At 45.4% G+C, this 25,381-nt stretch overlaps 1 protein-coding gene across 1 annotated transcript in view; it reads right to left on the bottom strand.

Moving 5' to 3' along the window:
- Positions 1-25,381, bottom strand: part of LOC119390982 (oxysterol-binding protein 1-like) — a 113,432-nt gene that overhangs the window by 13,222 nt on the left and 74,829 nt on the right. The window contains 2 exon segments of the mRNA XM_049415006.1: positions 14,890-15,031; positions 24,999-25,378. Of these exon segments, the coding sequence (XP_049270963.1) occupies positions 14,890-15,031; positions 24,999-25,378 (522 nt within the window).

Here is a 25,381-nt window from a genome sequence, read left to right on the forward strand (position 1 = left end):
CGATTCGATTTCCACTGAAACTTTATTATTCGAATTCGCTTCGCACCCAAAATTTTGCTCTAGAAAAAATCCATTGAACAGATATTGGTCGAAGCAAAGATTAAAGGAATCCATTACAGTAACAGGACAAGAACCCACCCCTCATGCTTGGTGAAAAAACATATCCTGCCAAAAGCGGACCCTGTTATGAACAGCTCAGACAATCTTGCAGTTAGTTGTGCATGGCAAAAAAAGAGTTTAAAAGCGGAGCGCAAAGTTGTCATTTTTTCAGGAGCCCTTTCTTTCATACAGAGACCTGTGCTCACTCCCTTTGGAGCTGCCCCCACCTGCTTTTTTATGTCAAAGAGCAAACAGCGTGCTTTTGGCCAACAGCCGACATAAATGAAGAGCGGCGTTTGGATCAGATGTGCTTTTTGCCACTGGGTGCTGCCACGTGCTGGCTCCGTGGTCCAATTTCTGCTAACATTAAACAGTAGCTGCACTTGTTTGCAGAAGGATAGCTGTGGGAAAAAGCCATCCCGTGCGCTCGAGGTCATGATGCAAGCTGACGTAACTTCTTTTCCCATGTGCCATCCTTCTGTGTGTAGCTTCCACTGCACTCATCGGCATGAGAGAAGAGAGAAAGTGTGTGACCAACCCCCGCAACTCCACTCTTCTGGATGGATTCTTCATGAATTCGGGGGGACATTTTTGCAGCGATCGATTTGTGAGGCAATAAACTCCGATACAGAGGTGATTCGATGATTACTTGGAAAAGTGGCTCAGGACCTTTAAAAGAAACATTAAATATAATGCCCATCTTCTTTATGAAAAAATGAGTCCAAAAATTGTCTGTATGACAGAAAATAGCAGAAACCATGTTGGCAACAGCCTCCCGTCGGTGCAATCAGATGCAGTGTCACTGCCATCATAAAATAGCAACAGAGCATATGTTTTGCAAGTTCGTGTAAATTGACTGCATATGCGGCAAGCACACATGCAGTCAGAACTGTGGTTATCGTTTCCCACAACCGTTGACAAAGCCATGGTCGCTACCGACGCGATCGGCTACGGAGACAACAAAACTCCAAAAGTACACGCGCATCCAATGCTCACTGAGCCAAAGCGATGCTGCCTGTCACAAACTCTGTGAGCAAAACCGTGGTAGACACATTCATAAATAGCAACGGTGTGGGCAGTACACAGACTGAAAACGGAACTACCATCTGCCGCAGTCGCTGCGCATGAAACTGTGGTCACTATCGGTGCAATCATCAATAGCGACTATGTAGCTCCGAAGGTATGTGGCTAACGCAGCGGTAGATTAAAGGCAATAAAGTCGTGCAAGGGCATACAGCGTTTTCGCATTCCTGTCCTTCGCTTATGACTATGGTGGAGCAGACTTCGGCACTTAGTTTTCAGTTGGCCTCAAGTGAAGCTTTTACGCACACATTCGTGGCAGCCAGCTATGCCGCCCCTTATTGGTCCGTTTGCGCATGTCCCAGAAAGGCATATACAAGTTCTTTTGATGACAATAAATGTTTTTTGCATAGATCGTTGTTTGCAAACAGATTTTGCTGGTTTTTTGACAATACAAAACTTAGGGTGATACGAATATTTTCACTCCCCCGTGAGATTCGTATCACCAAGATTCTACTGTATTAAAAAGCTGGCAGCACTACATTTAGGTGAATATTTAATTTTAACCTGCTAACATTGGGTGCACGTCAGGTTCGAGTACCGTAAAAACCGGAATATAGGTCGAATTTTTTTTTCTCGAAAAACAGCCGTATAAAGTCGACCCCTGTTTTATATACCGGTCATTTACAGCAAAACTTCCAAAGTCTGGCCACTATGGGCAACTGAAGTCAACCGCTTCTATTGCCAGCGCAATCAGTGGCGTCGCTTTGTTTACTACCAGCCTTGAGCCGTGGGCGGCCTCATTTTGCGCTTTTGTTGTTGTCTTGTGAATCTATTTGGGCTCCAAGCTTTTTTTTCTCATTCTCGAGCGGTGGCCGACAACAGTTTACTGTAGTGTTTAAGAAAACGGCGATCGAGTTCGCGAAGGCATGAAGAAATCTGGTCTGAAGTGTGTGAAAGATGTGTTGGGATGCTAGTGCACGTGAACAATAGCGGGAGCCGGGAGTCACAAACAATAACTGAAAGTTTATCTTTGCATGGGTGTTCTCGCTGCTCCAATCTTGCTGGATACTTTTTCTTTATTGCTTCCTGATGCAAGAAAATTGCGTGAAAAAACGTAAGACAAGACGAAGAAGGCTACAGCACAAGCACATACTAACAACTGAACTTTTATTAGAAAGACAAAAATATATAGAAAGCCCAAACCACATGTTCACCACGAACAGAACCGAAAACCTCAGATGTGCGCATCCAGGTACGTTATCTCTGCCTTATTTAACGCAAAGGAAGGCTTTGCCACACAGTCATCTCCAGCTTTCAAAATGAAAAAGCTTCAACGAGCTCACGTGCCGTCTGGTCCTTATGACGTGCAAGCACTTTGGCATCAGATAAGCGAGGAGTAAACGTACATTCACGGCAGTGCAGGGCCAAATTTGACGAAGGCTGACCATTCAATGATCGACGGTGATCTTGCAGGCGCGCATTCAGACAGCGGCCTGTTTGTCCTATATAGTATTTACCGCACGTGAAAGGCACCTGATATACAACTCCCTTGCCACAAACCGAAGGGCTCTCCCTGTGTTTCACCTTACACTCATGCCATTTCTGCACAGTCCCATCCACCTTCCTTTCAACAGCGGCGCATACTCAACCAAACTTATTCTTAGCCGAAAAAACAACATCTATATCATATCTCGCACCAACCTTCTTGAGACGATGGGAAACACCATGCAAGAAAGGGATACTTACGAGAGGCTTCTTCTCACATACCCTATCATTTTCGACCGAGCCTTTCAACTCAGATTTCAAGGTCGTGAGAATTCTTTCACACAGGGGGCCCAAATTAGCAGTAGGATAGCGCGCTTCTCAGAGCCTGTCCAGCTGCTTATCGAAACTTTCACACAACAGGTGCGGGCACGTTTTCTTTAAAGCGGAAGTCAAACAAGAGACCGCCACGCCATTTTTCACTAACTTAGAATGGCCAGATTGGAAGTCTAAAATTGGCTTCACTGAACGTGGGGAATACAGCCAACAAGTGTAAGCACCACCAAAACGAATGGTCAAGTCTAAAAACTGAATAGCACCTTCCCGCGGTACTTCAAAATTGAAATTACGTGTACCCCTCGCTTGTCTGATGCCAAAGTGCTCACACGTCATAAGCTTTTTTTCATTTTGAAAGCTGGAGATGACCGTGTGGCAAAGCCTTCCCTTGCATTAAATAAGGCAGAGATAACGTACCTGGATGCGCACATCTGAGGTTTTCGGTACTGTTCATGGTGAACATGTGGTTTGGGCTTCCTATATATTTTCGTCTTTCTAATAAAAGTTCAGTTGTTAGTAGTGTATGCGCTTGTGCTGTAGCTTTCTTCGTCTTGTCTTACGTTTTTTCGCACTATTTTCTTGCATCACGAATTACCAACTCGCCCAACAGTCAATTCTTCTAAGTTTGCTTCCTGAGATGCCAGCAGCTCTGGTTACAGCGGCACGTGTGGCTATTGATCAGCGGGCAGATCGAGTGCACCACAGAAGCATTCACTACTGGCGGACGCTGAAGTATCACATCACGACACGCAGCAATCAGAAAAGCCAGACCACAGCGCATCTAGAGCTGGAGACTAAGGTTGCACAGTTTAACTGGGAGCCGCGCTCGTGTCGCGATTGTTACCGGGGACCTCAAAGTGCATCCAAATTAAAGCTGTCAAGACGGTTGTGACGTATTGCGATGATAATGCTTGAGCTGATCTTTTGGTTTTCTGCCAAGTGGAACTTCCATGTAAACACGCGCGTAAATAAATGGCATTTTGACTGTGCACCATTTGAAATTGCCTTTGTTTCACGGTGAAGGTGCCTCCTGATACTTTGGCAGTTACATGTACTTTGTTCTCTTTCTTTAAATTTTCAGTAGTTAGAAGTCAACCTATATTCCGGTTTTTATGGTAACTCTGATTCTATTTCTTTCTTTAACGGTACCAGAGAGGCATCAACGCGGCGGGGTCAGCATAAAATTGCTACATATAATCATGATTTTTAGTACTTTACTTCTACGGGGCTTTTGCCATGGCCAAACCGATTCGTTGTACAATGTGGGTATAATAGGGGATGTATAATCGAGGTGCCACTGTAGTTCCATCTAAAAGAGTTCTGTTTACTGAAAAAGATGTGCAGCACTATTTGTCTACACCCTCTCAACATCAATTAAAGGAATTGTAGGCATCAGGAGGTGAATGTAGCTTTTCAAAAAGCAGAGAAAATTACAAAGAGCTGTGGCACAGCGTTGACAGAATTCATGGTGCAGTTGCTATTGATCACGCATCAAAAAACGTATTACTTTTTGCTTGCTTGAGTCCCTGCCACGTCATTTTTAGCAGTCTCCATAAAAGAAATGCTGCACAAACATCTCGGATCCTATTGTCCCTATAGCTATTTATGTGCAGTGCATCGACTACTAATTTCATGCCTTCACTGTGCCGGGATTCTTGCATTGCTGTAATGCATGCATTTGCCCCAGGAGCATATGAGCAGTGAGGAGCCTTCAAGCCGGTTTCGTGGAAGAAAAGTAGGCTCAATTGTTTTAGTGCTGGGGCGGGTAAAGCCGATTTATTCTGTACTCCTGGAATTGTAACCACGTAACCACAGTAACCACGTGCACATCTACACCGATGGGTCAACCACGGTGTCCAGTTCCGGTGGTGCGGTGGTCATACCAGCACGAGAAATCACCCTAAAACTCAAAATATCCCATGTGACTACATCTACGGCGGCAGAACTTACGGCTCTGCGTTGTGCACTAGAGTACATCGATTCGGAGAGACCGAGCAAATGGGCTGTTTTATCCGACTCGAAACCGGCATTACAGTGCCTGCAGTCAGCTCTCCGACGCGGATGCCACGAACAGCTTACGCACGAAATTCTGAAGATTCATCACCGTGTCAAAGAAAAAGGCCACGAGGTTGACTTTCAGTGGCTACCTGGTCATTGCGGGATCAGTGGCAATGTTTCCGCAGACAATGCTGCTCGCACATCCCATCAAGAGACCACCGTTTCGATTCCTCTATCTAGGACAGACGCTGCAAGGCAGCTTCGTCACCTGGCACGTAGTCTCTGTTTGGCGGAGTGGAACATGCCAAGTATAAGACGTACAAGACTCCACCAAATAAACCCTTCGCTGGAACTCCGACCTCCATCCGGACTTCGTCGACGTGAAGCTTCGCTTCTATGTCGGCTTTGGTTAGGAGTTGCCTTCACGAAGACATACACAACATTAACTGGAGTGACCGACAGTGCAGCATGCGAGGTCTGCAGCACTGAGGAAGACATTGATCATCTGCTATGCCGCTGCCCTCGATTTGCCTCTGAACGACGAACTCTTTCTGACGCGATGCGACGATTGGACGATCGACCGCTCTCCGTGCAGATGCTGCTGGAGCACCGTCCCCATCGCTCGGCGGCCCACAAGGCCGTTAAAGCACTTTTGTGCTTCTTAAGAACTACGGGCCTTTGTGAACGCCTATGACTGTTGTACAGTGCCACCGCCTCATAAGTGTCAGCTCATTTATTGATCATTTCCTTTTTTTTTTTTTCTCGCTCCCCCTCTCTCTCTTTGTCTCTCCCATCTTTCCACTCCCCTTCCCTTTCCCCCGGCGTAGGGTAGCCAACCGGACTGCTGTCTGGTTAACCTCCCTGCCTTCTCCCTTTTTGTGTTCCTTCCTTCCTTCCTTCAAGCCGGTGCCGCTACTGGCTGTCATCCATGGGTGCGGGGGGTATCCTGTGCCAAATGGTCAGCTGCTGCACACTTAGTGGCCCCACACAAAAAGGAGGCCACAAACACATCTGAGTTGTCGCCTACTAAAAGCACGCAGTACAATCGCATCGGTGCTATGCTGCATGCACTACCAAGAAAATAGTGCAAGATGGCTGTTGTGACCGGGTAGTTGGTGATAAGTAGTAATGGAACGTTCGCAGGTGACTTTCAATACTCCTTGTACATTTCAAATATGTGTTGGAATGTATGGCTGACCAGTCTTTGCACTTGGATCATTCTTTGTCTAGCATCCTAGAGACAACTAATGTTATCAAAGTTTTTGGCTATGTAGACGATTTTTTAATACTTTTAAAGAAACCCATTGACTTTATAATCTTGACAAGTCTGTTCATTCTATCCTTGACGCGTTTCAGCAGTGCGGGAAGGGTTTGACCTTTACCCATGAAATCCCTTGCAATAACTCGTTGCAGTTTTTAGATTTAAGGCTCTGTTTAAGCACTCACGTGTGCTGGTCTTACAGCCCACGAGCGCAGAAGGGTCTGCTGCCATATGATTCAGCGCAGTCGAAACTAGTTAAGCGAGCGATAGTGAAGCTTTGTCTGGGGTCTGCGCTTGGAAAGTCATGCCCACATGCTATGCAGGACAGCTTTAGAAATCAAGTACGGGGAGTCTTGGAAGCCGGATACCCTTGCACGCTCGTTACGGCAGTCGCAGAGACTCTCCTGCGAGAGTCAAAAGCACCCCGTTCCGGTAAGACACCAGGGCCGCAATCCAGGAGCCGCCCTGTAGTGTTGCCCTACATTCACCGCACTTCTCACAATCTGAAGAAGGTTGTGGGCAGGCACGATGTGCCGATGGTTTTTTCAGCCCCGCGCAAGCTGGCAAAGCTCTACCTGAAAATTTCTTCGGCTAAGAAGAGTCCTGGAGTGTGTGGCATGAAGCACGAAATGCCTTATGTAGCCTGCACGGTTGGTGTCGTCTATGAGATTCCACTTTCATGTGGAAATCTTATGTCGGGCAGACCGGAAGGTGCATCAACGTTCGTGCAAGGGAACATGAATTGACCATAATTAATAAAGAGAACGCGCATTTACCAGCGCATGTCCGACATTGCATGTGCGTACCAAATTTCCGAGCGATCCGAGTTTTGGGCCGAAGCCAAGACAGCACCGCACGGGAACTTTTGGAAGCCTATTTTATCTCAACTAGAGGAAACGCGTGTGTTAGCCAGCCTACTGTTTCCTTATTGCATGGTGAAAAGAGATTCTTGCGTGGCTTGTTGTGATCTGACAGTGAAAAGCGATTAGCGTTGCGACCACGTGACTGATGGCATATCTTGTTGACGACGAAAAATAAAGTTAGTTGAAAGTTTGCGCTCGTCCGAGTCTCCCGAGTCCGTGTTTTTATATGTGTGCGCATCAATATTCTTTCCTTGCTTTGCACTTACGGAAAAGGCGAGAGACCTTTTATGGCACTTTCTGGAATTGGCCACACCGTAAGCACGGTCGCTCTTTATACAAATGAATAAATGTGATCACAGTACGCATAGCATGCAACAAGCCACTGCGGCGCAGTCAGCAAATATATCGGGCTCTACATGGACTGCATCAGAGAATCATCACAACTATTCTTTAACCACTGGTAGGGCTAAAACAGGCATGGAGTAATGATGTTTTATTTGCAGTTCACAGTGGGCATTTGTCCATATAATTAAAGGGACACCAAAGTGATACAATGAATCGATTTTGATTGATAAATTGTACTCTGAGAGCTCTAATGTTGTTAATTCCACCATGACAGCTTCATTAGTCCAGGAGAAAATCAAGGTCAAAGTTTCATTTTAAAATTTTGTGCCGGAATCTCCATGCATGATGTCATGGATTACAAAGTGCATTTTTCGCATTTTGGTGACATTGGCTCAAAGAAATTTCCTGAAACTTGGTACAGTCGAACACGGATATATCAAACCCACATATATCGAACTCGTAAATTATCCCCTTAAAAATCCTTTGTAAAAGTATAGAAATTCGCACGTCTACATCGAACGGTATTTTTACCTGCCAACGGATATATCGAACGCCGCGTGAGCTGGAAGGTGCGCTTCGGCACTCGCTGAGCCCCGCGACCTTCGCGGCACCGCGCCTCAGCCGACACCCGACACGCTCGAAAAACATGAGGGCGAGAGGGCCGATTGTACTCCTGTTCGGTGCATTCTCCAACTTGCGGAACGGCTTTTTCTTTCTTTTTTTTCTCTCTCTCTCTTTCTCATACTTTCTCCGCGTTACCGTCCGCTCGGAGAGCAGGAACGAAGGAGCCAGCGGCCTCCTCCTTTCGCCTTTTTTGTTTATTTATTTATTTATTTATTTATTTATTTAACATACCTTACAGGCTCTCGTTAAAGCATAGGGTAAGGGGGGCTTACAGAAATTGAGAACGTATACAGTTGAAATATACAAATAAATGCAACATAACAGCGACACTAATAACAGTAATAGAACATTGATTACAAGGAAAATACAGTCACCAAATAAATGCACATCCATACAAATGTCTATGAAATGATGCTAGGTGTAGTGAGAGAGTAGTTTCTCGCAGAACGCGTTGTTGTTAGTGACTGAAACTAGTACCACGTTGGGAAGATCATTCCACTGTGAGATTGCCTGTGGCAAAGCAGATAAGTTGAATGCACGTGTTCTGCCAAAAATACGCCTAAAGCTGCGCTGATTTCGCATGCGTGCAGACATGCGATCCAGTGTGTGTAGAGGGAAAGCAGATGGATTTCTGCTATGAATGTACTTGTGAAACAACACAAGGAGGGCTATCTTGCGGCGGATATCCAATGGTTGTAAACCGATCTCGCGTTTAATTTGTGATACACTGCTATGACGTTGGTAGTTCTGAGTGATGAAGCGGGCTGCTCCGTTTTGAATGGCTTCGATCATCTGTATTAAATAGAGTTGATAAGGTGACCAAACTGGTGAGGCATATTCTAACTGTGGACGTACGAATGTTAAATAGGCTTCATTGTAGTACTTGCACGAAAACAAACGGGGACGAAGAAAGGAGACACACGGACTAGCACAATCTAACAACTGATTTATTTTTGAAAAAAACGTTTGCTTTTAAAAGCCCAACGTGATCTGCGCGCTTCTGCCGTGTGTCTCCTTTCTTCGTCCCCGTTTGTTTTCGCGCAAGTACTACAATGAATTCGTTCCAACTAGGCCGGCTAGCAGTTTTGCTTAAATAGGCTATTTTGCGGACGCTCGATGTGGAGTAATGGAGATTTCCACACAAATAACCTAGTGTTTTGGGTGCCTTGGAACAAATGGAAGTTATGTGGGAAGACCATGAAAGTTTAGAGTCAATAATGACCCCTAGATATTTGTATGGGGTGGTTCAAGATACTTCACTATTGTTAATTTTGTATGAAAAAGTGAAAATCGAGTTTTTTCGGGAAACCGACATTATTTTACATTCTGAAGTGTTCAAGCTCATTAACCACTTATTACACCAACTGCAAACGAGGTCTAGGTCACCTTGAAGGGCCTCATGATCAGAGGAAGATGTTATGGTTCGATAAATGACACAGTCGTCTGCGAAAAAAAAAGGCGTATACGGGATGAAATGTTAGTCGGCAGATCGTTGATGAAGATTAGGAAGAGTAGAGGGCCAAGGACGCTACCCTGGGGCACTCCTGAAGTGACTTCTGCGATATCTGAATGAGAATCATTTGCAAATGTGAGCTGTTCCCGAAATGAAAGAAAATTTCGGAGCCATGATAGCGTTAAGGAGTCCAATTTAAGGGAAGACAGTTTGGAAATCAGATGACAATGGGCGACACGGTCAAAGGCCTTCGAAATATCGAGGAAAGCGCAATCTGTCTGTGTGTTCGTGTCCAAGTTAGTCTGTAGGTCTGTCGTGAATTCCAGTAGTTGTGTATCGCAAAAGAAACCTTTCCTAAAGCCATGTTGGGTGGAACTAAAAAAATCGTTTGATTCAAGATGATTGTAAATGTGAGAAGCAATGATATGTTCAAGTAATTTACAGCTGATAGAGGTTAACGAGATGGGGTGATAATTTTCAACCTGATCTTTACATTCTGCTTCAAATACGGGAATAACTTTTGCGACTTTCCAGTCCTTAGGAAGCTGACCGGTAGACAAAGACTGTCTGAAAATGTGAAATAATATTTGAGAGGACGTGGAAATTGTATTTTTTAGTATCTTTGAATTGATATTATCTAGACCACTAGAAGTAGAAACTTTGAGGTTGTTGATTAGTTTAGTGATGCCCTCAATGTTAATATCTACGGGTACCATGAAAGGGTAATCAAGTTACGGAAAGTCAGGAATGCTAGAATGATCTTCCCGTGTGAAAACGGAAGAAAAAAACGTGTTAAATGCACTTGCACACTGGTCTCTTGGGAGAGGTAATTGATTTTTGCCTTTCAAAGTAACATCTGTCACAGCAGAAGCTGGTGATAATTTTTGCCAAAATTTTCTGGGATTGCATTTTAATAATGAAGGTAGGTCATGTTTAAAATACTTGTCTTTAGCAGTGAATAACGCGGAAGTATAACTTTTAAGACATTCCTTACATATGCATTCCAAGTAGAGGCACTAGAAGCGTGCACCGCGGTCCTATACAGCCTTTTTTTTTCCATTCCTCAAAATTCGCAAATGTTTGTTAAACCATGGGTTTCTCTTATCATTAGATTTGGAAATTTCAGGGATGTATTTGTCGACTAATAAGTAATCTAATCTCTAAACAATGACCAATTTTCATCGACGGTAGGACTTGACAATGAGGACAAGAATGTGTTGCGATAGAATTCTTCCAAGTCAGAATTCATACAACTATAATTGGCCTTACTGTAGTCTCTAATCACTTTTTTAGTTTTACCCGCGACTTTGAGAGGAATGTTTATTGATAACTGAACGAGCTTATGGTCACTAAACCCCTCAAGGCAAGGGATTTCATCTACATTATTAGGATCTGTGGTAAGTAATAAATCCAAAATATTATTGCCCCGTGTTGGCTGGTTGATTATTTGAGCGAAATTAAAATCAAGGGCAAAATTCACAAAGTCAATAGACATTTTTGAGGTGGATGAAAAATTGGTCCAGTCAATTTGTGGTAAATTGAAACCACCAAACAGATAGACATTATTAGTGTGGCATTTCTCAATAGCTAATGTGGTGCTGCTGCGAAGGTGATATATAAATGATGGTTCTGAATCGGGAGGACGGTAACATACGCCTACTAGTATTTTAGTGGCAGAATTCGTGCACGCCACCCAGACAATTTCGAAGTTTGAGTTTGTATCGATGACAAAAGTAGGTATCTATTTTTTTTATAGCAATAAGGACACCTCCCCCACATTTACATTGACGATCACGCCAGAAGACATTATAATTGGCATTCCCGTGAAGAATTTCACTGTCATCAACATCCTGAGTAAGCCATGTTTCAGTGAGCAGAAGGACATCAGTTAGGCTATCATCTAAGAATGAACAAATGAGATCACGCTTGCACAGTAAACTGCGAATGTTAGTAAAGGAAACACATACAGCCGGTGCAGATTTATTCCGAATTTCTTTAGAGACATGCGCACACCTATGCCTCAGCTATCTAGCAGACAGCTTGACTGTGTGAGTAGCACTATCATAGATGTACGTTTTATCGCCCATGCGCAGACGATCAACGACTAGCTTGTAGGGCTTGTTTTTATTTTTGGCAAATTTGGTTAGCTTTCTTCTGGCTTGTAGCATGGGTAAAGAGAAATCTTCGCATATTGAAAATGTGGATCCCTTTAGTTTATAAGCTGAAGCAAGAACACTCTGCTTATCTTTAAAAAAAGCAAATTTTGTTATTATAGGCCGGTGTTTGCCAACAGCACAGCGACCAAGTCTGTGAACTCGTTCAAGTTGCGCGGCACTTGTATTCTTCTGTAGTTTCTTCAAGCAAAATTTAATCACCTTCATTTCTTTCTTTGTTGCTGTTTTGTGAGTTTTGATCAGCCAACCACAGCCCGCGCCTTTTGTATTTGCTCAGCCAACCACAGCTCACGCCTTTCGTACATCGCTGCTGTCCTCGCAGGTAGCCCGGGTAGCCATCGCCACCATCACGACTGATCGCGAGCACTTTGTTGGCGGAGTCCACTTCCGTGAGTTGTCGCATACCACCTCATTCCTCTTTTGTGTGCGTGCTGTGCAAAGGCGCCGCGGACTGCTTGAATTTTCGACTTCTCGTGTAGCAATGGCCAGCGTCAAGAAGTGCAAGAACCTTGACTTTGCGACGAAGTTGAAAGCCATACAGCGTGTTGAGGCAGGCGAAAAAAGTTCGGTGGTGACAGACAAAATCGGGATACCACGGAGCATGCTGAGCACCTTGTCGAAGAACAAGGCAGATATCAAGGCAAAGGCGGCAGAGCAGCGAACGTCAGGAGCCTGTCGTGAGTGCGTTCCTGCCTGTGGGAAAGTAGAACAGGCACTCTATGCCTGGTTCTTAGAAGTGCGCGCAAAGAACATTCCTGTGGATGGCCCAATGCTGATGGCTAAGGCCAAATGGTTTGCCGCTGCACTCGGTGAAGACAATCTCGCCAACAATACTGGGGGGCTTCACCGATATAAGCAACGCTACAACGTCGTCGGCAAAACCATTTCTGGCAAAAGCGAAGCCGTAAGCAGCCAGGACATCCAGCAGTGGATGACAAAGGAGTGGCCGGAAGCATCGGCGAAGTTTTCACCTGCGGAAATCTTCAACGCCGACGAGACGGGTCTATTTTGGCAAATTCTGCCAAGCAAGACTCTCGATGTCCGGGGTAGCACATGTCACGGCGGCAAAATGAGTAAAGTCCACGTGAGCGTTCTGCCGGCAGCCAACATGGATGGGTCTTGGAAGCCCTTTGTGATCGGGAAAGCAAGGGCACCGCGCTGTTTCAAGAACTCTAAGCAGATCCCCGTTCGCTACACATTGAACAAGAAGGCGTAGATGACGCGTCAGCTCTTCACAGAATGGCTGCAAGCGTGGGACGTCGAGCTGGGCAAGTCGGGGCGTCGCGCTTGCCTTCTTGTGGACAACTGCTCGGCCCACCACACCGCCTGCGAGCTCAAAAACATCGAGGTGAAGTTTCTGCCGGCCAACACGACAGTGAAGCTGCAACCGCTCGACCAGAGCATCATCAAGTCCTTCACGGTGGGCTACAGGAGGCGACTCCTTGATAGGCTGCTGGTCAACCTCCGCATGGGCACCGAGCTGAAGGTTGACCTGCTTGGTGTCATTCAAATGATGACGGGCGCCTGGCGAGACGTGAAGACGGACACTGTGGCCAACTGCTTCTGGAAGGCAAGCTTCGTGACGGTGGAAATTACGGAAACCGGTGAAGACTGCGACAACGAGTGCGTAGACGACGCATTTCGCGAGTTGTCGTCCCTCTTCCCCGCTGCCATACCACCCGAAGTGTCTGCAGACGATATCATGGAAGTGGACTGCATTGTTCAGGCTGTTGCGAGCCTCGCTGACAAGGACATTGTAGCTGCGGTCGCAGGGACCCAGGATGCCCAGGCCGACAGCTCAAGTGGCGACGAAGATCATCCGGAAGAGGCGGCGGCTACACGCGCGTACTCCGCCGCTGAAGTGGCGGCAGCGTTGGGCTTGATTCGCTGTTGTTGCGGCGACATGGAGGGAACCGGGCTGTCGCACCTGGACAGCCTCGATAAGTTTGAGGCCAGCGTCTTCAACTTCATTTCGAAGAAAAGAAGCAGGCCAAGATAAGCGATTTTTTTTCCCGCAAATAAAACATTCTGTTGCATCGTGGGTACGGAATTAGTTGTCATTCTTGAATGCGCCGATTGTAGGTGATCGTCCGCCACTGGTAAGGTCTCAGGACCTGTATTTTTTTATATCGAATTTTTCATATATCGAACTAATTCGCAATCCCCTTTGAGTTCGATATATCCATGTTCAACTCTATATAAAGTCGATGGCCCCCTCAGAGCACAATGCACAATTTTTACCCATTAGGAACTACGTAGGAACTAGTAGTCACTGTCAAAACCTATGACGTCACGGCATTTGGTGCTGGAATTTCAAAGTGGCGTCGCCACCCACATTTTATTTGAGCGCGTTTTTTCACTTACCAAGCGCCTGCTCACGGCAAGCGTGGTGATTTTGGAATGGGGAAAGAGTCATTCACTAATACGAGAAAAATCATTTTTCTCTTTAGTGTCCCTTTAAGGTATAGTCGCCCATTTTTTTAACCTGAACGCGCGAGCATTGACCGCCAAGTTGATAAGTGCCGTACAACGGAGTGCAGCGGCGAAATGAACGAGAATACGCGCATGCGCGCAATGAGCAGTCTTGGACAGCTGCCATCTGCGGAAAAGCATAGCAGACGGCAGCTGCCCACGACTGCTCATAGCGCGCATGTGCGTATTCTCGTTCATTTCGCCACTGCACTCCATTGTACGGCGCTTATCAACTCGGCGGTCGACGCTCGCGCGTTCAGGTTAAAAAAATGGGCGACTGTACATCCACACTGTGAAAACAGTGCTAGACACACATCAGATACAATGAGCACCCGTTTTGTCAAGCACACTTCTATGTCGCAGACTTTAGCGCTGCTTTCCCAGAAGCTCGACCAACTCGCCTAAATCAAAGTTTTGCTTGAGCACACTTTTTCCAGTGTCAGGTAGCCCCTTCCGAGTCATGATATGCTTCACCGCATAACAACATTGCATGGCAGCAAAGCTGACTTCGAAATTTGCCAAGGCTGCAAACGGTGCAAGGCTGAGAGATAATCAGCCTAACAGTGACTGTGGATAGAAATTATGCCATTTCAGAAAAAGAGGAGTCCCCACGTCCAAATTTAGAGAGATTCCTATATAATGCTTGCATGGGGCATGTGGCAGTGTCACATTAGCATCCAAATTATCAGGCATTGGTCATTGACGGTACTGCCCATAATTATCTGCAGTACTGTCTCTGAATGAAAGCAAGACACGCACCTGGTTAGCCTCATCCCAATTTCCTTCCTCCATGAGGCGCTGGTCAGGCCGCCGTCGGCTGTCAGTGGGCGCCACACTGTCATCAGGCTCATTCAACTGGCAGGCTAGCACCGTGAAGTTGTACATACGCTCATACTCCTCCCTGGAAATTGAGGGCAACAACACGCTTGAAACAAACTTTTCGACATTAAATTAGCTAAGCTCATCAGTGAAAACGCAATGCTTAGTGTTTCAAACTGTGATCTTCGTAATCTTCGAACAATTATTGAGTAAACGAAATCAAAACAGGGGTGCAACAGCCAAAACAAAATTTGGAGCAATTTTTGGAGCAGCAAAATGTTGCTATTGGAGCATAAAAAAACAAATTTGAAGCAATAAAATGAAGAAGGCTTACTTTTAGAAAAGAAAGAAAATATGTACACACCATTCTGACATCAGCTAACTCGTGCAGAGTGCACGTGAGCACTGCTATTTCAATAAAAGCAGTGTGTTTAACATCCCACAGTGCAAACAATGACAAAGTCCACATTAGCAATTTCTAACTCTTTAGCGAAGTCATCAATAAAAAGACCGATTTTACTGTACTTTCCATCAGCCGCTTATGTGACTGCTGCTCGATTTCGCAGGCGTGCCATTATGGAAGTCTTTGCAGGCACAGCACTGACAAATTCCACAGAATATCGGCACCTATTATATCCCTGGCGGAGATCATTTTGTCTAACCCGCAAACTGGAAGTGTCCAATTACGAGGCTGTCCTGTCGTGTAACGAAACTAAATTTCTACCAACACAGGTCTTGGTCAGGCTCCTTCTCCACTGTACGCATTCTGTTGTGAGCTAGAAACAATAGATCATTTCTTTTTCACCTGCAGGCGATTTACTACAGCCCAAAAAGCCCTGCTATTGGAATGGATTTATCTGCATCTGCCATTTTGTATTTTGGAGCCTCCATTTCTGGCTTCTGCAATGCAAATGTATGAGTGGCTGTGTGGAATTATCTTAATGAAATCAATCGGTTTACTAGCCAAACGACCTTCTTGTACACACACATACATATAATGAGTTAGGGAATTGATTCTAAAGAGACAGGGCGTGCAAACACGGACACAAGAAAGAAGTCAGGACACCACAAACGCCACCCAACGTTTGTGGTGTCCTGACTTCTTTCTTGTGTCCGTGTTTGCACGCCCTGTCTCTTTAGAATGAATACTTACCAACTAGCTCAGCTCTCTGTTATTTTAGGGAATTGATTCACTTTTTTATTACTACAGTCGAACCCACTTATAACGATCCCACATATAACGATCTATCGGTTATAACGACCATATTTCGGAGCACTTACGATTTTCCTATGCTAACCATTGATGCTGCGTCCACATATAGCGAACATTTTTCAAAGCCTCCTACTTTTACAACGAACACTTCAGACACGGTCGCGGTAAAAATATGGCGCATACGAAGCGAAAAAAAGTTAAAACATTCCTTCTAAAGCGTGACAGGGCAGCGCGCTTGCGCGTGCCCCGCTCCAGTTAACTCGCGACCACGGCGCTCGCGACTAAGATATCCCAGATTGGCGAGCACCGCACGCAGATTTCGGACGCTGCGAGCGAGGTCGCTCACTTTCCAGGCGTTTCTTCAGTGGCAGAATGGCAGTGAGGAAGAAAAAAAATAGTAGGCAGCATGAAGCCTTGCGGTCAGCTTTCGCACGGTAACCTATCCTGACGCCGTTCTCTGCAGCTACGACCGCCTGCGATGAACCAAACAATGCCTTGGAACGCAAGAAGGCATAAATGCAAGAAGTGATAACCGCGATAACTTTCCATCGCAAAAAGGTTCACTGCGTCCCTAAACTCGTCGACGCCACAATGTGCCGCAAAAGGTCGTCCGTCTTTTCGGTAACGGCAGAGACCGGTCGATCGGTGATTACGACTTCCGCGCGATTGCAAGCATCAGAAAAGAGTGAAGGCGAGGTGGCGGCCGCCGATGAACGTGCCATTATGACTTATAGCCGACAACCTTATCGTGCACAGTCATCTGTAGATATCCGCTCGGCTGCGCGTGTGGCGTACGCCGTACACTGCGGATTGACGGCGGTACGAGCGCGCCATGCTGCCTGCCGTTCGCAAGTTCGCCGCCGCCGCGTCGTGCGAGACCGCTTTAAAGCATGGCTCGCCGCGCACGCTTTTCAGATGTCGCTCCATGATCGTCATCGGAGTCTAAACTAGTCAAAAAATCCTCGTCTGACATAGCAACGTTGCTTGTTGGGCGAGTTGGAACGAGTCAGTCATAGCGTAGTTTAGCGCAAAAAACAGGCAACAGACGAGTGAGAGGACAAGGACACGTGAGTGTCCTTGTCCTCTCACTCGTCTGTTGCCTGTTTTTTGCGCTAAACTACGCTATGACTGACTCGTCTGACAAACTGAAATCCAATTAATCAGATTCTGATTCGGCACATGGGGAATAGTCCGCATCCATGGGCGTCCGGAGCGGGGTGCAAGGGGGGGCGGCTGCCCCCCCTTGGAATTGCGGATAATATTTTTCTATGCAGTTGCGATAAGCTACACAGCTTGATTAGCACACTCAGGTCCTGACCTTCAGGTTTGCCATTAAATTTCGCGCGTTACAAACTACTGACTAATCTTGCCTGTCATTTCACGGCAGTGAAAGAAAGGCTGCCAGTGCTGAATGCCCCCCCCCCCTTGCGTATGCACCCCCCTGCAAAAAGTTCTGCGGACGCCCTTGTCCGCATCGGAAGAATCGCTGCTCGACTCACCGGCAGCAGAGCAACCGGCGCGCGCTTCCATAGCGTAAGCGAACTGCGTCAGTGAGCGCACGGAAGAAAACTCTATGGTTGTGCGGCCGTCCGGAAAGCAAAACGAGTGAACAATGTACAGTAATCCTTCGCCTTATCGCCAACAAGACGTAGTTAGTTTTTCCGAGACCCCAAAAAAGGAAACGCAATCACGGCGGTGTAGCGCCGCACGGAAACAGATGTAATCGCGCCCCGGGGTGCAATAAACGAGAGAGTAACAAGCGGTCACCCTTTGAAAGATTAGAAATTAAACAGCCATCAGCTTTGCGGGTGCAAGAAGCGAAAACCACCCGAAGGACGAAACCGAAACCAGCCGCACCGCGTGCGCGCGTTCCGATGCGCAACTGAACGCCGTCGCGCCGCTTTGGAAAGCAAAAAAAAAAAAAAACGGAGACGCATCGGCGCATTAAAAAAAAATTCCACGTATTCCCAAAACGTGGCAGCACATTCCAAGCAAGAGAAATGATCGAAGAAGGCACGTGTTTGAAACCAACCACTCCGCGGGCGCGCTCGGTTGCGCAAGCGATAGCCGGCGCGCCGTTTTGCGAAGCATAAAAAAAGCAACAACGGAGAGACATCGGCGCATGAAAAAAATTCCACGTATTCCCAAAACGTGGCAGCACATGCAAAGCAAGAGAAATGATCGAAAAAGGCGCGCACTTTAAACCAGCTGCACCGCGAATGCGCTCGGATGGGCAAGCGATAGCCGGCGCGCCGTTTTGGGAAGCAAAATAAAAATACAATGCAGAGACATTGGCGCATGAAAAAAATTCCACGTATTCCCGAAGTGTGGAAGCACAGGCCAAGCGAGAGAAATGATCGAAAAAGGCGCGCGTTTTAAAAATAAACGCTATGCCGTACATGTACGACGAAAACCATTTGGTACCAGGAAGCTTCTGCTGTACATGTACGGCGAAAACCCTCAAGGGGTTAAATTTCTTAGCGAACCTCGGGCACTTTGGGCGTTTCTTTCTTTCTTGTGACCGACCCGACCCGACCGACCCACCCACCCACCCACCCACCCATCCATCCATCCCTCCATCCATCCATCCATCTAGCCGCCTACATCTGGGCGCTCTCCCGGTCGTCTCCACAGGTTGTAAGATACGAAAATTTGCATGGCATAGGATGAGTGTATGACGAACATGATTCACTGGTGAGGACATGAATAACGCAAAATACCTGTCGCGTACGTCGTGAAACCCTTTCCCACTGTCACGTGCAGCAAATACCCGCATACCAGTGTTCATGTTATGCGGGTATGTGCCACAGGTAATAACTGAGTCTCAACGCAGTAACCGCAAACATACACATTGACGCGGAAGGAAAGTGATAATAGTCATTGGGGTTTTACGTCCCAAAACCACGATATGATTATGAGAGACACCGTAGTGAAGGGCTCCGGAAATTTTGACCATCTGGTATTCTTTAACGTGCACTGACATCGCACAGCACACGGGCCTCTGTCATTTCGTCTCCATCGAAATGAGACCGCCGCGGCTGGGATCGAACCCTCGTCCTTCGGGTCAGCAGCCGAGCACTGTAACCACTACACCACAGCAGCCGACGCAAGGCCCCCTGGAGGACGCTGGGCTACCATCCACTCGTCCACGTGGTCCGCAACGTCCACCACATGGATTACGATATATCCAGGGTCATGCTTCCTACATTAACTCTGGCGAGGGGACAATGTCCCTCATGATTAGTGGTGACTTCAGCATTGATTTATCAAAACCCAACAATGCCTGGTTCTTAGACGGCATGAAAGACGGTTTGGATGTAGACAGAGCATCACAAGATCTCGGTGCCACGTCCAGGACAGGAGGCATCATAGATCATTCCTTCGTAAAAGCCATCTGCGATTTCCACGAGTTATACTAAACCTCGCACTTCACTACACTTAGACCTTTCGTAGCCGCGATCACGAACGGATCCGATAACAAGTCCTGTCCAGATGCCGGTGCTCATTGATCACGGTTACAATGACCTTATCCGTGAACCGCCAGGAATCCCTTCCACGAATGCACACGGGTTCATGAAACGTCCTTGCGTTCTTCGTAACGGATAAGTATAAGCAAAACAACTGCAACTGTGACTGTGACTGTAACGTACGTGCAGTGGCGTGCCACTCGGCTGTGTATATATCTAGGGAAACTTTTCTTAATAAAGCTTAGTTGCGTGTAGCGCCTGTCCTGTGCATCTGTTTTCCTTTACTGTCCTATTCGAATTCGCGCTTTCCAGTATTGAAGCATATAATCACTACATATCAACTGTGTCTAGTGTTGATAACACCTATGTTGCTGTTGGTATCGTTCAGCAACTGTAAACAACTGGTTATATAGCACACGTCTTCAAAATATGTGTGTGCGTTTAGCATTTGCACATTTCTCTAGCATCATTCCGTAACGTTTCGCTCAATGTGAAAAATTGTGAACCTTCCTGCTCATGCTTCGCATAACATCGATTCCCACGGTACGTGGGATCTGCCGAATTTTTTATTACTAATTTGACAAGAAGATTTTTTTTATACATTTCGTCGAGCAGCAAAATTGCCTTCATAATTTTGTAACGTGTCTATTCTATAAACTGCCTTATTATAAAGTTTTATAACGTTTTACAAAACCACTCAATACTTGGCCAATCCCTCACAGTGGGTGTGAGCCACAGTGAATATCGAGCCCCGGAATTGATCTCATCAGTGCTAAATTTTTAGAGTACCAAAGTATATTCCAATGTTATTCTATCAAAGATATTCCAACAATCCGTTGATGAATCCACACTACCGTCTGACTGGAAAATCAGAAAGGTGGTTTCTGTGCATAAATCTGGAAGTACAAACTCTCCTTTCAACTACCGACCAATTTCATTAACCAGTACTATTCCGTGTAAAATTCTTGAACATGACCTTTTACACTAACATTGTAAAGTTCCTTGATGCGAACTCATTTTTTTTCAAATGCTCAACATGGCTTTCGCAAATCCCTGTCTAGTGAAACACAGCTAGCTTTATTTACCCATTCACTACACATTATCCTTGATCGTCATTACGCTGCTGATTGTATTTTTCTTGATTTTGCAAAATCTTTGGAAAAAGTTTGCCACTATTTGCTTCTCGTGAAATTAAGCAAATTAAACATCGATACACTACTTTCTTGTATAGAACATTTTCAAAATGGTCACTCGCAATGTGTCTGCTAGCACCTTTAATTCCCAGTTGAGTCCCGTCCATTCTGGCGTACCCCCAGGTTCTGTACTTGGTCCCCTCCTTCTTCTCATTTATATTAATGACTTGCCTGAATGCGTTACATCTAACATTCACTTATTTGCCGACGATTGTGTAGTATATTGAGAAATTACTGACCCAAATGATGTAACAGTTCTTTAGAATGACCTCAGCTCTAACTGGTGTAAAGTCTGGATAATGGAACTGAACGCTACTAAATGTAAAGTATTACGCATTTCCCTTACATTTTCCTGCTCCGCTACTTACTTGCTTAGGAACTCTGCTCTTGAAGCCGTAACGTCCTATCGCTACCTCGGCGTTCACATAACTAGCACTCTTACCTGGTCTCTTCACATTAACAAAATAATTAGAAGTGCTAAGTGTTTGTTAGGTTACCTACGACGTAACTTTTATTCTGCCCCTGTCCCCATAAAACTCCTTTACAATACTTTAATACGAAGTAAACTAGAATATGCAGCATCCATTTGGGACCCGTCCACCTTTGCACTAACCACTGCTCTTGAGCTAGTCCAAAATATCTCTGTCCCCTTTACCCTTGAAAACTATAGTCGTACCGCAAGTATCACTTCAATGAAAGACTCCTTAGAGCTTCCGTCACTCACCTGTCGCCGTAAATTCTGCCGCATATGTCTGTTTCACAAAATACACTACCGTCCCATCCTGCATAACAACCTTATTCTCCCTCCATCATACACCGCCTCTCATCTTATCATCCCCAAAAGGTGGAAATCATACGATGCTCAAAGCACACATGTAATCAGTCATTTATTCCCCGAACCTCACAGGACTGAACCAATCTGCCAGGATCAATCACATCAAGCAAAACGGAAAGGCGAGCTAGTCCATTGTTCATAATTCTCATTTTCATGACGTTTTAAACTCAAATGTCCTGTTGTGCAACCAACCAATTATGTAATTGTTTTATGGCAAACTGTCTGATTCTTGCTTGTTTAGTTACGACTTGTACTGTTACTTATTTTTTTTTAACTAACATTGTATTTACAGAACAACGTTTCTATAATGTTTTTTAAATGTACCACTCCCCTCTATAATGCCTCTGGCCCTGAGGGTAATTCCAATAAATAAATAAATATAAATAGGTGAACAACAAGAAAAACAATTCGTAGTGACTGTCAAATGATTTGACAGGTGCTGCAAATGCTAATGTGGACCTGCCAACCGGTGACCTCGAAATTCGGGAGATTCATAAAGCAAAAGGCAGTGGGGAAATGTAAGAAAAGTAGTGGCGTACGTTTTTGTATATTGTTTCTTAGGGCCGCAGAAACGCCGTACAATGCTCTGAATGATTGCCAGTAAATTTTCAGACTTCAGCGATCTTACTCGTAATTATAGAGCGCGTGTGATGTGTCTCCTGACAGCTGGTACTAATGGCCCCTTCTAAATCTTAGTAGGCTTTTTCGCAATGCACCGGTGTACTGCGGCGAAAGCGCCTTAAAAAGTGTGCTGCACACGACAGAACAAGGCCAGGAAATTTTAAAACCATTGTCCTTTTTTCTTTTCTTTCGCAGTGGGGTTAAAATTGTTTGTTGGGAGATTTATGGCTGTATCCGCACAATCGCAAGGTTTGCTCAAGATTCACGAGTCTCCTGGGCAAATCGGGAGAGTTGGCAGTCAGGTAAATGGCCAATCTTTCCATTGAGTACACCAGCGGCATGTTGTTAAAGGCAAACTAATGTGCAAAAATGAATCGGTTTAGATTAATAAGCTGTACTCTGAGAACTCGAATGTTGTTGATTTCACCATCATAGGTTTATTAATACAGGAGAAAATCGAGGTCAAAGTCTCATTTTTAAATCTACACACCGAAACTTCCATGCGTGATGTCGTGGAAACTGCATTTGTTGCATTTGGCAACATCGGCTCAACAAAATTTCCTGAAACTTGGTATGTTGAGTCTATGGCCACCTCAGAGACCAATCACATTTTACTCAGTGGGAACGAAGGCCCTAGTAGATGCTGTCAAAATATGTGACGTCACGGCATTTAATGCGGGAATTTCAAAGTGGTGTCGTCACCCACATTTACCTTGGTGCATATTCTCGCTTACCAAGCTTCTTCTCGTGGAGAGTGAGGCGATTTTGGAATTGTGAAAGAGTAATTTACTAATCTGAGAAAAATCGTTTTTCTCTTTAGTGTCCTTTTAACATTTCTTTATGCAGAGCTTCTGCTTTGATTTTCAAATGTCCGTGTAGAGCAGAATTGCAACCAGCAGAAAAAGGAAGTTTTAGGGCACCCAACACAAAGCACGCCTACACCTTTTTCGTGCGTCTGGATTGGATTGGATGATGATGCCCCAACTGTAGGTGGCCAACGCAGCCTCCATTTCTCACTGAAATTAGCGCAACTGTGAAAATTTTGAGGCTGGTCGGACAGTTTGGTGCATCATGGCGCAATTGAAACAAATTTCATTTTGTCTTAGCTTGGCACAAAAATAACTAACTGTATCAAAGTGGCGCAACTGGTGCAGCTGTTGCACCCCTGTCGAAAGCTAATGGAGACATAATGGTTTTGCCATAGGACAGCAGCATGAAGACTGCTAATTTATGGATCCACAGACGCATTGAACATGAGAACATAATAAAAACCTCAGGGATTTTATGTGTAAAGACCATGACATGATTATGAGACACACTGTATGGAGGGCTATTGGTTATTTTGACCACCTGGGGTTCTTTTAACGTGCACCTAAATATATGAGTACATGGGTGTTTTCGCATTTGCACCCAACAAAATGTGGCTGCCATGGCAGGAACCGAACCCACAACCTCAAGCATAGCAGTCCAACACCTGAGCCAATAAGATACCACCGTATGCTGACAAGTCAAGAGGAGACTATACTTCAAGATCAACTCAGGTTACCCTGTTCTAATAGTATGTGGGAAATGCATCGGAAGTGCAGAGGCTGTGATCACGTGTCTGGAAGGAACAATTCCATTGTATGGGAATGGTATGAAGTATCACCAGAAATGCAAAAATACAAATCTGGCTCCACCATCCACGTTACTTTTCTAATGTGGCACCATTTCTGATGGGCTAGCCTCTTTTGACTGCAGCTAGGCCTAAGATGGTTCTAACTGCACAATGAAATCTTTCGAGGTGAAAAGGCTTCAAAGATAATTTCATTTTCTTCCAATAACACATGCTGCATTATTCAAATCTAACGCACGAAAATAAAGCAATCGGAAATTTAAAACTAAAACAGTGCTAATGATTAGATAGATTTTCATCTTTTCATTCAAATGAAACACAAATGCATGGATTGTAGAAGTAAAAATACTTTGAAAATAAAAAGAAAAGTTTATTCCAAAGCTACTACACCTCACAGTAAAATCTAATTTAATTCTTATAAAATCAGGAATTGATCTGCAATGTAGTTTGAAGCAATGCGTATGAACTGCATCGGAAATGTTTCTCGGTCAATTAGTATGGAGATGGTTGGAGTGATATATCATAATCTAGAACAGCATGACCTTCTAACATAAACCCAATCTGTATACCACAAAGTGTTGTGGGTAGAGTTTTAACATTCTCCATATACATTTTTAAAATTTGATTTTGCTTTTTCTTTTCTGCAGATGATAGAAGTTGAGTGTTTGTACCATGGCTAACATGGCACAAACACTCAACTTCCATCATCTGCAGAACGACCAATTATGATTTGATTTGAAAACTGCTTGCAAAGCTGCACTTATTGCATATTATAGCATCTACTTATTCGATAATATTCACTTTCTGCCAAGCAGCTTTTCCCTACTGTTACTCGAAACAATAGATCAGCAGTTTTATCTATCTTGTGAGCTAATTAGCCTACAAGAAAAATTATTGCATACTTGAAATCAATATTGCCAACTAAACAACTCACTTTATTTCAATCATGTTTGGCCATAAAATAGTGGAAACATTTCTGCAACCCATGTTCCCCCTTTACTGACTCTACAAAAATCTTCCTTACATCAGCAATGCAAAAAGAAACTGCTGAACTGGGTCAGTTAGGTCAGTGTTGCAGATAGAAATGCTGTTTGCCGTCACTCACCCAGGCAGGCGGCGCTTCCACACCAGCCGTGGGCTGGCCGACTCGATCACGGGCCGGCTTCCCTGGCTGCCAGTGGTGGAGATGACGCGTGCGTACTCCATCTGGCTGTCCCAGGTGCCCTGCAGCACCCAGATTGGGTTGCCGTCCGGGTCCGACACAAAACCCGTCACACGCCGGGGGGGCTCGCGGGAGAAGTACGAGTACGGCTGGAACTTGAGCCGGGCCACGTGGCCCTGCTGGTGGTTGCGAATCTCCATGTCCCCCTGGTGGTCCACCCAGAGCTTGCCCACTATGATGTTGTGCACCACGGTGGTCACCTTGTGCCAAGTGAAGTGGCCCCCCCGCACGAGCTCCAGGTGCACCACTCCCAGTGGCACCACCTG

Source organism: Rhipicephalus sanguineus, chromosome 4 (assembly GCF_013339695.2).
Source record: "Rhipicephalus sanguineus isolate Rsan-2018 chromosome 4, BIME_Rsan_1.4, whole genome shotgun sequence".
NCBI lineage: Eukaryota > Metazoa > Arthropoda > Arachnida > Ixodida > Ixodidae > Rhipicephalus > Rhipicephalus sanguineus.